The sequence below is a fragment of the Gambusia affinis genome, linkage group LG10 (genome assembly GCF_019740435.1).
Source record: "Gambusia affinis linkage group LG10, SWU_Gaff_1.0, whole genome shotgun sequence".
NCBI lineage: Eukaryota > Metazoa > Chordata > Actinopteri > Cyprinodontiformes > Poeciliidae > Gambusia > Gambusia affinis.
In genome coordinates, this window is record NC_057877.1 from 1,583,747 (window position 1) to 1,599,751 (window position 16,005).

Sequence of the window (16,005 nt, forward strand, 5' to 3'; positions counted from 1 at the left end):
TGTATTATTTGCCACAATTGCAAATTAATTTGCTACAAAACAGAGCAGATGTGTAATAAAAGGATTAGTAGTTTGGCTGCCTCATGAAGCGACCAGCATGTACCTGCAGGGAGTCAGGGCCTTACTGGGTTTTCAGTTGTTAATATTTGAAATTAAAAGAAAACATCAGGTCATTGCAACTGGCATGTTGAAGAGCTTGTTCTCCTAGAATTTTAAATAACGTTTAGCTTTCATGATTACTTCACCCAGTCTCTAGAGCTGAGCAGCTTTAGTCCCTACCAGTAGACCTACCTACAGGATTCCAGTGGGTGTCCATAGGCAAATACAATAGGCTATAGGCTGTCCATAGGCTTTGACTGTTTAAAAAGAGTAACAAAAATACTACTCTATTTACTTTACTACTCTATAACACTTTATTTAAAAATAAATAAATAAATATATATATATATATATATATATATAAATATATATATATATATATATATATATATATATATATATATATATATATATATGTTGAGTGCCCATTATCATAATAATTAAACTCTTTGGGAAAGCAAGCATATCTGCAAGTACTTCAAATCAGAGATAGTACAATTCCATTAATGCAGACACCCTGGCTGTCGGTTCGGTTAAATTAGTTTTACTGTTGACACTTCCAAGTTTCTTCACTTTTAAGAGAGTAAGAATGAACAGGCCAACTGCCAGACCTCATTAAGCTTAGAGGTATTCTGTCAGACAGGCTGGAAGAGGCATCAGATCCTTTCAGATAGAATTTATTTGGTTCAATCATGGCAGGCAGATTGCCCGCAGACATACGATGAAACATGAGAAGTAGGCTTGATTTGATCGTAATGACTGCAAGTTGCTTCTACCTCAAACAGTGTGGTTCTCTAGAAATTATTTGGATAGAAAAAAGACCACTAATGGCTCCCAATCAGCCTGCTTTAGAAAATCTGAACAGATGTATAATTTTCCTTGCTATCAAACAAGCCTCCTCCCCTTACAATTCATCTTCAGTTTTTTAAAACTGATGTGACAAAATCTATGTAAAAAAAAATAAACAAAAATTCTCAACAGATGTTATTTGTAAATCAAAAATATTTAATCATAAATCTGTAATCAATATATGCTTTAATGTGTGTCTTTTTGCAGTTCCAGCATGTCTTTTAGAAGAAGAAAAAGACAGTTTGGAAATTTTAATTGCCTTACCTGAGGGTAACATGTTTCAGATGATGTAGAAACTCAGCAAATCCCAATTAAATCCAACATGGACATCGAACAAAGTTTTGTTGCATGTGTTGACAGGAAAAGAACAAAAGCCTGATTAAAAGAGCTTGTTAAGGGGAGAAGTGTGACTCAGCAACTTCAAAGCGGAGCAAATTTTGGATATCTAATAAGTGTCCTGGGAATTTCAGTTAGTAATTTCACAGTTTTAATCTTGCCATTTGAAACATGGCAGCATAATGTGTTTGCTTTAATGTGAGTCAGCAAATTAAGTGCCTTTGGAGAGACCCCACCTCCGGAATATGTGATCAGACAAAAGCTGGAGTCAACGCTTCATGGGAGCATTAATTGGTTGTGCAAAAAGATTTGAATATCAGGTACTGTGGTGGCCACGGGCCGGATGTTACAGGTCCGGCCTGATGACCTTTGCTGCACGTAAGGTAATTTTATGCATATAGCACATTTTCAACAACAAAACAGTTCAAAGTGCTTAACTTGAATTACAAAGAAATACAAACAAAACAATAAACCAAAGGACAGAGCAAAACAAAAGAAGTTTAAAGTAGATCTTTGTCTCTGTGTTTGGTAAGATTAGTGATGCATAAAACTAAGTGTTGGTTCTCCATGTTTGATTCAAGTAGATGTTTCTAAATGTTGATCGAAGGTATTGAATAGTTTCCTAGTTAAACTAATAGGAAATGAGAGAGGGGACCTTCCCTATTTCACTGTGAAGTGGAGGCCACTGGAATAGAATAGAATAGAATAGAATTCAACTTTATTGTCATTGCACTGTCACAAGTACAAGCAACGAAATGTAGTTTGCATCTTTCCAGAAGTGCTATACAGGATATAAATATTTATTTACAGGTGTACAAGACTAAATATAAACATAAATATGAGAGCACAGATTATACAGATTATACAGAATATCCAAGAATGTTAGGAAATGGATTATATGTGTATTAGTAGGTTTATAATACAAGATAAATAATGGCAGATAAGATTTACAGCTTGCATATGTGTGTGAGGAAAACAGTCCCCCCAAAAAATAAGATTCCAATCTTATTTCTCTCTTTTGCCTTATGGACGATTTATGCTGCAAGTAAGCAATGAGAGCGGTTTTTAAATGATCACAGTAAGTAATATATGTTGTGGTGAAAAGTGGAGAGACATCACTGGGGGAGCCGGTAATGGGTGTGACTTTGGGTCACCTCTTGTAGTGATTTGGAGGGCTAATTTTGATTACCCCCCCTTCCTTTCTCTGGTTTTGTATGTTGCTGTTTTACATGTCTGCAATGAAGTGACCAGATAAAGGTAGAATGCTCCTTACTTGTTGATGTAGAAACAGCTGAGCCATTTTAGTGGTGTGTCTACATTAAAACAGGATAGCTTGATAAGAAATGGCTCTTGATCATTAGAAAGAGATCCCAGATGCAAACAGCTGAAACAAGCTTCTTCTGAAAGGCAGCTGGGCTCCAGCTGAGCATTGGGACCAAGAGCTCCATAATCTGGGAGCTTGAAGTAGAGTCACTAGTTTTCAGCAAGGAAAAAAACACACTCGAGTGGATTCAGGCATCTCTTTACCATTAGACGACATTTTGTGACAATAAATAAAGAATTCTATCCCTTTTTACATATTTAATCTCCAAAATGTTTGTCTTTTTTACTCCTTGATTTATGATTTAAAATGGCTTTTCAAATCTGAAAAACATAAGCAGCTTTACTGGTTTGTTGAGAATTGTACAACTATAAATAGTAATTGTGAAGTTATTTTAGCAATTTAAAGGTAATAACCAAAAATGTTTTGTGATATGTAAACAAACTTTAACTTGGAAGAATGCTTTTTTTATTTTTATTTATTTATTTATTTTGCATATAGCTATGCAGCTTTTAAAACTGTTAAATAATTAAAACATGGATATCAGTGGTTAAGTGAATTAAGACTAAATGTGCCTCACAGCAACACTGAAAAAACTCCACATAATTTCTCAGACTAAAATGCTGTGTTATCAGAAGCGGCACATAAAATGACTCCCTGAATCGGTGCATCAGGAAAACTTTTATTTGTGAAACACTGCTAAAGTACACAGCAATTATCCAACTGTTTTGTTGCCTGTGACAGTGCCCCTGGGAACACTGCCACACATCTAGATCAAACAGTTGTGCTAAATTAAAGAGTGGGTTATCAGACTGGGCAGGAGTGTTTGATGTGCACAGATGAGATGCATTATTATGGTAAATAAGCCCCCCTTATCAAGCTATTCCTACAGGGTCCTCTAGCTAAGCAGCCCAGAGTAGCGTGTGCCCTTGGTCAGACAAATACACACACCTACACACACATAGAAAGCAGTGGCGGAGAGCATAAATACATGCTCTGTTGATCCTTCACACTCCACTCCAAACAGCCACCTGCTCTCCAAATGTCAGTCAGTCTCTGGAATAATTTGTTTCTAATCATTGGCAACGAACTGGAAATGTCACAGTTTTCCGAAGAGGATGAAATCTGATTGATTTCCAATTAGTACTAAAACAAAATGCCAGTATGCCCCCCTCCTAATAAACATTCCCCCGTGTCCTTGTGTGAACTACTGGCTGTACTGTATTAGTGGGACAGTTAGATAAGAGGAAACACTAAGAAGCAGTTGCAACTTGAAAGTTACAGAAGTCCCTGGAGTATTTTAAATGAGGTTCCAACTGTGGACTCTACAGATTATATGTAACTCTTGTCATGAAGCGTGAAGCCCTGAACTAAAAATAAACAAACATGAATTATAATAATGTAAAAAAAAAAAGAAAAGAAAAACCATTTTCAGAGGAATGTTTGACTGATATCAATGTAGATAGTCTTTGGGTGAATTGGTTCCAGGATTTTGTGTGATTGTGGCAAAGTTGCAGCGAAGGTTCAAGTAAAATGCGAGGCGCATCAGATTTCTCCATATGTGAACATGCAGCCTATTCAGTTAGAATCCAAAGACACTGACTGCATAGATCTACTCAAAACGTTACACTTTGGTCAAATGTACCTGTGACTGACAGATTTTCTTTAGATTTTGATCAGAATCACTTTGGTCCACAACATATGGTGAGGACTATAGTTGCTGCAACAACACTCACCTTATAATCCAGCTTTTTCTCCACTGCACATGCATTGCTTAATAATGTGAGGAAGCAATAATCTTGATTATTTGGTTCGAATAGCCTATTGTATGTAGAGTTTATTATTTTTCTAGAAAAAAAAATGCTGTTTGAATGTATACACTCACCAAATGCTGCACACACATCAGGGGTTTGTAAAGTAGAAGAGTTTTGAAAAAGTTAGAACAGAGATTGTTCCACAGCGCCCCCAGCGCCTCATTTAGTTTATGTTTTCATTGAACACTCTGGCATTCCAGTTTTATAACAAACAGGAAGTCAAACATCTTGAATTGAATTTGGGAGTTTACTTCCTCATTGTGTGACTGAACTCGGAAGAACTGGGCTCACCCTGACCTGCTCTCATTGACATTGTCACTTGATGGAAATATCTTGTCCGCATTAAAGCACAGCACACATTTACTTTCCTATACCTACCTCCACATCCAAATGAATCTTCATCTGTCATTAACATGCTGAAAAGAAAGCACGGTTATTCTTTTTTCATCGTACTGTGAATGTTACCTAGATCAAAAGTTTCTAACTGCCCAATTAAATGTTAAAACCATTTCTTTTGGGATGAGAGGACTCATTTTTTTTTTCTAAAATAATGGGGCTACACTTTCTTTTTGATCCACAATGTATTTTGGAGTATGTTGCTGTACATTCAAATTAGAAACTAGCCTTCTTTAACGTAGGGCTTATTCTTGTTCTCCATACCAATAAAAAAAAACAAACAAAAAAAACATATTTGCCAAAGGTGAAGATAAAGCCATACCTATCTTGAAGGATCTTTTTTTTTGGGTTTGTCAGTAAGTAAAGTTTAGTCTGTCTTAGCATTGGTTACAGAAGGAACAAATGTGTACTTTAAATCTGGTGAAATTCTGATTATATTTTGACTATGTTGCTTCATAAACAGTACACATGTTTGGGGCTCACATCCTCCTAGTCCAACACAGTCAGGATGGATACCTGCTCATCCTGGTTCTGGTACAGTTGGAGACATCTTCCTAGTGAAAGGGAATGGGATCTCTCCATTTTCTTTGTATGTCGAGTCACATGGAACAGACGGAACGGAAATAATAATAATAATAATAATAATAATAATAATAATAATAATAATAATAATAATAATAATAATAATAATAATAATAATAATAATAATAATAATAATAATAATAATAATAATAATAACAAATACACATATCAGCATATTAAAATCATTTATTGTGCTCCAGAAGAGTAAGACTATTTAACCAGAAAGAAAGACAAGTGACAAAAATTCTACAATACAAATGCCAGACCTGCTCACATGGTTCCCCACATCTCACTTGGCATTTGAAGAACAAACCTCTCCATAGCTTTAAGACTGTTAGAAAAAACCTCCAAGGATGTAGCTGAGGTTTTGACTGTTGCTGTGAACTGAGGTCAGAAAATGGCACGTTGCTCTACATTCATTCGCAGCGTTCGCTCTTCCCCTTCCATTTGCTTTGACACAGGCTGAGTGTTGGCCATGGTCAGGGTAGATTTACACTAGAACAAAAGTGAAGCATCCCCCTAGAACAGGGTTTCTTAAGTGTCCTTAGATCCCAACTGTGAACCTTTTGTCTCCTGCTATTCAGTCTCATTAAACCTACACATGATGGTGCTCAAAGGAAACAGCTGATACGACTCCATTTAGTTTTGTTTGCTTTAGATGCTCCCCTTGAAATTGACTGAAAATCTGTGTTTTATGGAGGGTGACACTGGATAGGAGTCATTCTCATCTCTCAGGCATTCTAGGATTATATCTGCGTTCTGGACGTGGGGCTCTGAAAAGAGGCGCCACTTCAAATGCAACACCTTTAAATCCAAAGTCAGACAAGCTGCATGTCATTTTGGAAACACAGCAACCAGTAAAGATGAAACCACAACCCACAAAGAGAAATGAAACACATGGCTTAAATAAGCAGTTGTTATTACAATGTTTACAAAGCTCTGTTTTTGACCGTAGAAAATAAAGCAGAATGTTGCAAATTAATTAAATTAGTTCAAAATGAATGCAACAAAACAGGACAAACAAAAATACAACTATACTTTGACATTGTGGGGTTGCCATCTTCTGAAGGGGAAAAGAAAAAAATCCAATTAAAACCACAAATGCATTATATTCATGATCAAAACATTTTCTGAAAATAAATGTATTTTTTTTTTTACCAGGGGCTGAATCCAAAACAAACAAGGTAAAGAGGTTCAATTTAAGCACATGTTTCACCAGAAGAAAATTAAAAATGAAAAGCCTTCTTGCCATCTAATTCTTAATATTCTCTGTAAAAATGCCACAAGTTAATAGCTGTAATGAAATTTTTAACTCATTTCAGATTTATTTCCTCGTTTAATGAAACGGCTGGGTTTAAAGTGGGGTTGTTAAAAGATTTTCTAGGAAGCAGAATTCCAGCAAACAGTTATGATAATCTATATGTCTATCCAAAGTTTTCAGTCTGACGCCAGGAACATTTTTGGATACCTGGTGAAGAGGAGCTCGCCACGGCCTACAGACCAACTGCAGCGTTGTTGTTCAGACTCTTACTAAAACAGATTTATGATTGGTGATATATTTGGACACCTTTTGTACTGACTGAACATGTTTTAATATTCACTTGTTTTACTGCCTGCCATCCAAACTAAATGAAAGGAATAAATCCAAATGGTCTTTCTTGAAACTTCCACCAAGACTATAAACTATACTATTAAAAAAGGAAAAGGTAAAATGTCTTAAAATCATCTTTAAATTTTAATCATGTCTTAAAATGTTATTTCTTAAAATTATACATATTTTTCCCTCATTTTGCAAAAAAAAAAAAGAAAAAGAAAATAGATTAAGGAATTTTTTTAATCTATTTTGGCTAACTTTTGCTACCCTTAGTCACCTCTAGCCCTTACTTAAAGCATGACATCATTATTTAGTTTTCATAAGATGATTAACAGCTAAACAAAACGCACTGTAAATGTTATGACCAGGGACTGCTCAGCAGTGTTTTCATGTGAAAGTCCAGCTTTGTTGGTTTCTATGTCAGCGGCTGACCAGCAAATTTGTGATAATATTTTGCGCCTTGCATATAAAGTTATAAATAGGAATTCATCCTGAACTGCCAGCTACTTAGTATGGCTCTATTTACCCATTACTGCAATTGCATGCTTAATTCAGTGGATGGCTCTTAGTCCTCCACTGATAATGCAGTGTTCCAGTCCCTGTGAAGATCTATAAAATAAGTAAACTGGCTGTCAGTCAACTGATACAGTAAAAAAAAAAATAAAAAAAAAATAAAATCCAATGCCTTTTACTAAAGAAAAAATAAATGATGTGTATATAAATATATCAACTTCTCAATTTCTGTGTTTTGTAATATGACAAAAAAGAAGGTCTTTAAAGACAGCAAATGATTTCCTAACTAGCCGTCACCAGGCAAAGTAATCTAATTATAGTCAGTCACCTCGTCCATTCAGGGAGCATTTTTATTGCTTTTTAAATGAATTAATTCATGTATTTGTTTATATATACATTTTTGTAGAGCCACAAGAGAAAGTAAGTCGGTGGTGAAGCAATCTATAGCACTCTGCACCAAATCAATGCTTGAATATTTTGTACAACGCAGGGATATGACTGAAACTAAAAGTCTGTGACCATCAAACAGATTAACAGTGGAAAATATTGCAGGTGTGAAAAACAATAAGAATGTGAATTAAAATATTAAGATCAAATAATTTATTATTTTTTTCAGCTGTCATGCTCACTGTGTTAGCTAAGGTCATTCTAGTGATTGATGGAAGCAGTTTAGTCATTTGGATTTCAATCACTGTCATGTTGTCATGGTGACCCTTTCAGGTCATCCTTTCATTCCTGCTTTACATGAGTTTCTTAATGATGTAACCCTCCAGAACTGCAGAGAGCAGTCAAAACTAACTGAAGATGTTTATTAAAGAAAATGAAAAAGTGCTTCCTGGCTTGGAGAGAACACATAATGGAGGTATTTAACTTTTCAATAACAGTTACCACTATTGTTTCCAAATTGGAAATAATAGTTTTCTGACCTAACAATGTTGTGTTGTTTTATTGGAATTATGTGCTGAAAGGTTGTGTTTTATAACTTTGTTTATCTTGTTGTTGTCTTGTGGTGGAAACAACAGAAAGCAGAGCACTTAGTGTTTCATTGTTGAAGGATCTCTGGCACATCTTCTGAATAAATCACAGTAATGGAATTACAAACATAAGCTCATGGTGATGTTTGTGGGTCTAATAAATATTATGTCACACTATATAGAATCTGTTCGATTTGCAAGCAGGACATACGCTTAACAGAAGCCAGTGTGCTCAAACAATTTAACATCAGTTTTAATTTGAGATTTAATTTTTTTTTTTAATGGAAATAAAAACCCTTTCCTATAATATGTCAGAATTTAACCTTACATCCAGCTTGGTTGCTGAAACAGCAGTCTGTATCCGTTCTTTTAAAGAGCTGCATAGTGCTTGAGAGAGAGCCAAGAGGGGCAGGATGTATTCTCACTGCAGAGGCCTCCACATGTCCACATTTTAGTGAAAGGAAAACAGGGAGACAAGCATTTGAGCCTAACAAGCAGCCTCTCTGTGCCAGCATAAAGATTTTTGTATCTGAGCACAGGCTATCTGTGGCATTCTTCTCACTGTGTGTTTTGAAAATCACCACTTTGCCCCCGCAGTGACTCAAACCTTGTAAGCCATGGGATTTGACTGCAGTCTGCTTGGCTGGATGACTCATTCCTTCTCAGTGGCTAACATCGTTAGATGCTGAGGCTTCACTGACCTAAAGACGTTAGCAGGCACCCTCGCAGAAGGCGGCCTACTGAAGATGGTACATATGCGAAGGGAGCCGTTTTGTTAAGCAGTCCAAGCTGCCAGCTTGACGGGAAAGATGAGACAGACGACAATCCCTGGAAAGAAACGCAACGGCTCTTCAACATCAACTAAAAGCAGGCTGTGAGGCCCCGCATCTCCCCCCTATCCAAACAGCGCTGTGCAAAGGTTTGGTCTCCACTAGTCATCAACATGTCTGCCTCTGTAAATATCTAAACAAATACTGGATGAACTGAACTGGAAAAGCGTATCATGTATAATACAGTGAGTGTTTGTAAGTCACTGTGTTTTTTCAGTTTATTTATCTGTTTCACTAACATCCTAACTTTTTTAAATGTTGTCCTAAGCATCAGCAGTCTTGAGAGCCCAGGATATTTAGTTAGCAGCCTAAATATTTAGCATCCTAAATAAACATTTAGTTAAATTAAATTTTTGCTCCACACAAGTTTTTATTTACTGAAAAAAACTAAATAATTCTTGCTAGCAAGTGAGCTTTGTAAATATTCCGTTTGCCAACTAAATATTTAGATAGCAGGTTGAATATTTAGCACATTAACTAAATATTTTGTTTGAAACTAAATTTCCAGATATTTATTTTGAACTAAACTGTGAGATTTATATAATATACCGAAAATATGACTTTGAAAAATACACTCCTAATTTTGTCTCCTATGATGCACTAAAAACCTGTTCATTTTTGACTGAGTAACAAACGGCACCTCATACCAGACCAGCTACATTTAGCTGTAGTTTTACAGGCAGCCTATTGGTTGTGCAAAATACTAAACTTAACACAAAAAAAGAGTGAAATCTGTATTTGGTTGATCAATACTTTGCTGTACAAATACTTTTAGCAATAAATCTTATGTATTTAGCCTTATATTTGCAAGGAAAATCCAGGTTGATCAGCTGAGCAGTGAGTATGGCCTGTTCCCATTAAAATCCACTCATCCTGTTGGTTCTGGTATTGCTAGTGTCCATCACAACCAAAATGCCTGTTTAAAGGCTTTACATCAGCAAAAGATAGGTAGTCAAGAATCATAGCAATAACTTGGAAATAATTGACCAAAAGCAGATTTTCTTCCTGTTTGTGTTAAGTTTCTGTGGATTATGTGATTTTACGCTTCTTGAAAAGAGACTGGAAGGATGAACAGCTGGTATTACCTGGTTACCTTGTCAGATTATTGAGACTGAAACATCCAAAGTCTTTTGTTTGGTCAGTTTTGTTAGTTTTTTCTTTACCAACAGACATGCAGAGTCCTGATGTTTATTTTTATTAAGATGTCTTCCAAAACAAACAATCCAATCAAAAATAAGAAAAATAAACATGTATTTTTTTAAAACCAACTTTTGGAGAATTCCATTCATTTAGGCAGCTGGCTAAATGGCATGAAGAAACATGTTGGGGAGGGAGAATGTTAGGTTTTGGCTGGAAGGTCCACTCACTCTGGAACTTTTGATGTTTCAGGAATTTAAACTTTAACAAATGAATGGTGATAAACCTCATCCCACAAACAAGCTCCTCTGTAATTCCTCACAATCTGGATGTCAAGAAAATAGCCAGCTCTGCTAATTAAACTTGTAGCAGCTCTGCTATCTAAAGCTACTATAATAAATATGTTCAACCATTTTGAGCAAAGTTATGTTAAAAGTAAACATTTCATATAAAGAAACCTTTAAATACAATTTAGCTCAAGGCTGACTGGTTGACTGATCATGTTTTAATTCTTTGTCGATCATTTAGCATCAGGATTCAGTTCAGAATGTTTTTTTCACACAGCCCTGATTTACAACAAGTGCTCTCTCAGTGGATTTTACAAGAGGAACAGATAGTTCTTTATACAAACATATTGTCAATTCAATCCCATCCAATCATACAGACAAGTTCAAACTCAATGCTCCAGTTTAATCTGAGAACTGAGTAAATGGCAGGATTAGCTCCATTGGTGACTTTATCTAGAAAAGAAACATAGGAAAACATAAATTCTCTAAGACAGTTTTGGTAATAAAAATAGTACACACAGAGTAATGTAGTGATTTGCATGAATAGCTCCTTCAGTAGTTAAGAATGTCATCTGAAGAAAAAGATGGTGAGGTTATTGGCGGTCACAGATCAGCTGATGGGCTTCATGGAAGTGACTCGGCAAACAGAAACCATAGTTTTTTGTTCTTTTTTTTTTATTTAGTTTTTTTGTATTTATTTACCTGAAAGTTAGCTAGTCAGTTAAGCCTAAACATTTTAAATGTACGTCACACCTATTCCAAGAAACCTTAAGATTAGAGAAAGAATAGTTACGAAAAGGTTGATAAAATTATCCTTACGGCAACTCAAAGTACAAAGCTGCAACCTCAAGATGGGCGAAGGGAAAACAGAAACACTAAACACGAAATATGTAGACAGAAATATCTATCTAGATAAAACAACAAGTGAAATTTTCAAAACATTAAACTTATTCCAAAAGGAAGGGAGAAAAATCCAATTGCAGTTAAAAACTTCCTTGGTGTCTTCAATTAATAGACGTGCAGATTAGCTGGTTCAGAAGGTTGAAAACATCCTGAGAGCGACCAAGACCAACACAGACTAAAAAATAAATAAATAAAAATAGAAAGAATGAATTGCTATGAAAGGTGAAAATCACACAAGTCTACTGGTTTTCACACTGATTTACTTTCAGATCAGACAGTTACTCTGACCAGTCACAGATCAGATGTTTGGTACTCAGTAAGTTTCACATGTACAAACCATCCAAACTTTATTTACTGTGTAAACAATCACAGGCTGCGATTACAGCAACCATTTTTTTTAATGTGGATTTTGATGTATCACATTAAAAAAGGTTGATTGAAACGACAAAATGTGGTTTTTCTGAGTTAATGGGCTAAAGGAGAGAAGGAGACACATTGAATAAGTTCTGATGTAGCGAACATTTTCCCCACATGACTGATCAGCTGATTCTGCTGCCATTGTGAGTTAGAATTGCAACATCGCCAATGCTAGTTGGCATAACAGAACATTTGTCCAATAGCAGCAAACTCCTGAAAACCTCCCTTAATTTCCCTAAGATGTGTGATCCATACTAGTTTTCAATTTCTACTTCCTGCATCATCAACATCTTAAGGAATCACAACCAGGCTACACAGCCTGCGAACCAGAAGAAGGAAACACACCCAATTCGCTTTTCCTTCGTCTTCTTTAGTCAGCAACATTTTGAAAGTTTGTTTAAAATATGCATGATATTTGGATGGAAATGTATCTACTGGCTTCTGTTTAAATAAATATCAACTATTGAACTGCTGTGACGTTTTCTAGATTAGGGTTGTGTGTTAGGACAGTAGATGTCAATCTCGGTCTTGGCTCCTTTTGGACCAGCCATCAGCATCAGCCTCTGGAACAAACTTCCTTTTGGTTCATGCTTAATTAAGAGGGTAAGAGATTCATGTGCTGTGCATAAAACATTAACTGCGTATAAGCTTTTAACAGAACCTGAGCTGCCCTTTTAAATAAGTGGGTGCCTTTTATCAATTCTGACACCATGGCAGAGATTTGGAGCACAGGACTGCGTGTGTGTGTGTGTGTGTGTGTATAAGAAAAAAAAGCAAAAAAATACATTAAGTTGAAGAGGTAAGACTTTTTGCTTTTGATCATCCTGCTTTACTGGCAGACACACTGACATCTCTCAACACAAAGTACCACCTAACTTGATTCAGCTTGGCTAATGATGAAAACTACATAAAAAGTGAATCGTGGGAATTGACCCAGCCTGATACTCGTTCTTCCTCTCAGCCTCCTGCTGTGCATTTCCGTCGACTCCCACCCCGTGTGATCTGTCTGGCTTTTATCTTGAATTAAACATCTATAGGCAGTCATGTTTAAGTAGCTCTGGGGTTCAGAGCTTTGTTGGATAAATCATTGGCAAATCTACATCGCCTGGAGATGGAATTTTTCGATCATTTCACCCTCCATTTTCCTTACCAATTGGGTTCCACTGTGTTACTTTTTTATCTTGAAGTGTCGATTTTTCGGGGGGCATTAGGGTGACGAGAGGTCAATGGAATAAACAGTGCAGGTAATTACTTTGATAGGGTCCGGTCCGGTGCTCCAATAGGTAGAACAGCAAAAAACATTGATTTCAACTGAAGGTACAATGGGTTTGATTGATACAATGTAATGTGATTTACCCACTATCAAAAAGTAGTACCAACACATAGAGTACAAAACTAGTCCTTATATGTCCAGCCCATTCAAGCTATATTATGTTAAGCAAGAAATCTTTACCATATGCCTACCCCCAATTTTTTTTGTTTTGTTTTACTATCTAAATCCATCCAGTGACATCCACAAATCGGGACTGCATTTCCCAAAGTTCCGTGAGAGCCTTGTGTTTTCTAGTAATCCAATAAGGAAATAGGTCTTGAATCTTTCCAACACAAAGAACAGGGTGAAAATTATTCTTATTAATGACATAATCAGCAGAGCAGCCATCAAGCAGGTAAATTGTCATGCGCATCGTGCTAAAATATCCCAATTATCCTTTGTCCCCCCAGCTCTCTGTGTTGAAGTTGGAACTGCCAGAAAGCCGCTCGGTGCGTTCTCACTTCCTACGTCCCGATCCGACTGGCAGGTTGCAGTGTGAACACCCCGCCCAAGAGAAGTGGGCTTAAACAGCCTTGGTGCTTAGATATGTAAATAGGTCCTATACAATAAAATTGTTTCGATCAAAAATAAAAGGATGAAAAGTATTTGCAAGATATTTTTTTTCTCCTCAAAATGGTTCTGTTGTGCATACAGGGTCACTTTATCTTAAAGTTTTCAGTCCTTCGGTTTATTCTGCTGCTTTTGGCTTATCTTACATAGCCTCCGTTTACGACCCTCAGACATGACTCGATTGGGTTGCACAGCATCTGCTTTGTGCCCCACAAACAGTGTTTTGCAGAGTAATGCCAAAGGAAAACAATATGTTTTCTTTCCTTTACAAAGTGCTCCCCTCTTCTCACCTCCAAGGCGTGTCTGATGCTCCGCGCTGCTTCCAGATAATACTGTCAAGGAGTCGTTTGTCAGAAAATCCCGAAGGCCATAGCTGTCGCTAGAGAGAAAAAGTGTTTCACTGTTCCTTTTTGTTGCTGTAATACCAGAACAAAAATAATGATAAAAAAAACATCTTTCTCAAATGTTTCAGCTTGTGAGATGTTGTTCTGCTGTAACTTTTTTCCCCTCATGTCTTTCCATTTTTTTTCTACAAAACCACAATTACTAATATTATTATTTTTTGATCCTCTGATCCAAAGCATCTGAAACCTTTTATTATATTTCCTCCGGTATTAACAGAATGTGGTATAATTCCAGTATAATTCCATCTGTGTTTGGCATCTCCGGGCCGGCGGTTTAACTCCTGAAAAGTCTGTTTTTCAGCAGGTCGGCCTGGACTCTCCGCTGCAGCGCCGCAGTTAGCTTGTTGCCTGAGCCGCTAGAGTCCTGCCTGTACGGGTCCATCCACTGGGCTATACCCGGGTGGTGGAGTGTGAGTGTGGGTGCGGATGAGGCAGAGTGTTGTTCTGCCCACTGCTGGGATATGTGTTAAAGGAGTGGAGTGAGGTGAGGCCTCCCATGGTGCTGGGGATCATGGTTATGGTGTTTGGTGTCATGAGCGGGATGTCGTCTGGTGAGCGCCTCATAGCCAGGGTGTAGTCTGGGGGGCAGGCAGTCCTCAGGACCACGTCATGTGGGTGGAGGGAATCCCCCACCCCTCTGCAGTCCCTGTCCAGGTCCGAGTGCTGCTTCATCTGCAGAGACATGATCTCCTCCTCCTGAGTGTGAGCCAAGTCATTGGCGGCGCTCCGCTGGGGGCTGCAGCGCCGGTGGACGTCATGCCGCCGCTTGTCCTTTTTATAGTAAAGGGCAGCAAAGGCCAGGATGTTGAGGAAAAGCAAAGAAGCTCCAACCGCAATAGTCACCGAAAGTTCTGTGGAGTAGTCCCGCTGGTCCACCAGGTGAGGCTGGTTGTGGCTGCCCTGTGTCTCGGTGGGAAACGGAGTTGGGTTTGGGCGCTTGGTTACCAGAACTTTGGTCTTTGGTGTCCGGTTAGTGGCTTCAGGAGGAGGAATCTGTACAAAGATAGAAGACCAGATAAAGATTTTATACTAGCTTTGACACCTCTAAGGCTTTAACTGCTATTCGTCTTTAGGTTACAAATAAATGCTGGAGGCACTTTATCAGCTTCTTGCTATTAACGTTTTCCCATAAATGTCAAATCAAAACTTGATACCTGAATGTAATTCTGTTCTACACTGAAGTATGTAGGAGTCAAAGCTTGGAGATAAATTCAGGAGCTGTGTCTCTTTCATGTTGATAGGAGAAAGTTTCCAGTTATAACAATAATCCAGAGAAAAGTAACTGTTTTACTGTTACAGCCTTTGTTATTTTTGTTTCAATGAGGTATGAATCTTGTTAGAACAAGTTTTAAAATCTCATTAATAATCTCATTAGTAAGATGCTTCTCTATTTATTTCCCATCTTTGACAGCGAAATGTTTCTGTAATTTTATATGCAATTTTTATATGCTCTCTACTTGATTTAATATGTGCTTGACCAAAGAAACTTAATGTTATCTTTATATAATTGGAAATAATTTTAGACTGCAAAAGTTTAAGACTGTTAGGGATGTACTTGAATTTATAAAACCACAGTCTCATAATAATATTAGCTTTTCCATAAAAAAATCTTTTGCTCTGAAATGTGCTTTCTATACTGTCTGAATTCCATATCTACGACTAGACTG

General features: G+C 37.1%; 1 protein-coding gene across 1 annotated transcript in view; it reads right to left on the reverse strand.

The window, feature by feature from the left end:
* Positions 1-10,928: 10,928 nt before the first annotated feature.
* Positions 10,929-16,005, reverse strand: part of LOC122838835 (neuroligin-1-like) — a 50,722-nt gene continuing 45,645 nt past the window's right edge. The window contains exon 8 of the mRNA XM_044129818.1: positions 10,929-15,331. Within this exon, the coding sequence (XP_043985753.1) occupies positions 14,729-15,331 (603 nt within the window). The 3' untranslated portion in view covers positions 10,929-14,728. The remainder of the gene's footprint in view (positions 15,332-16,005) is intronic.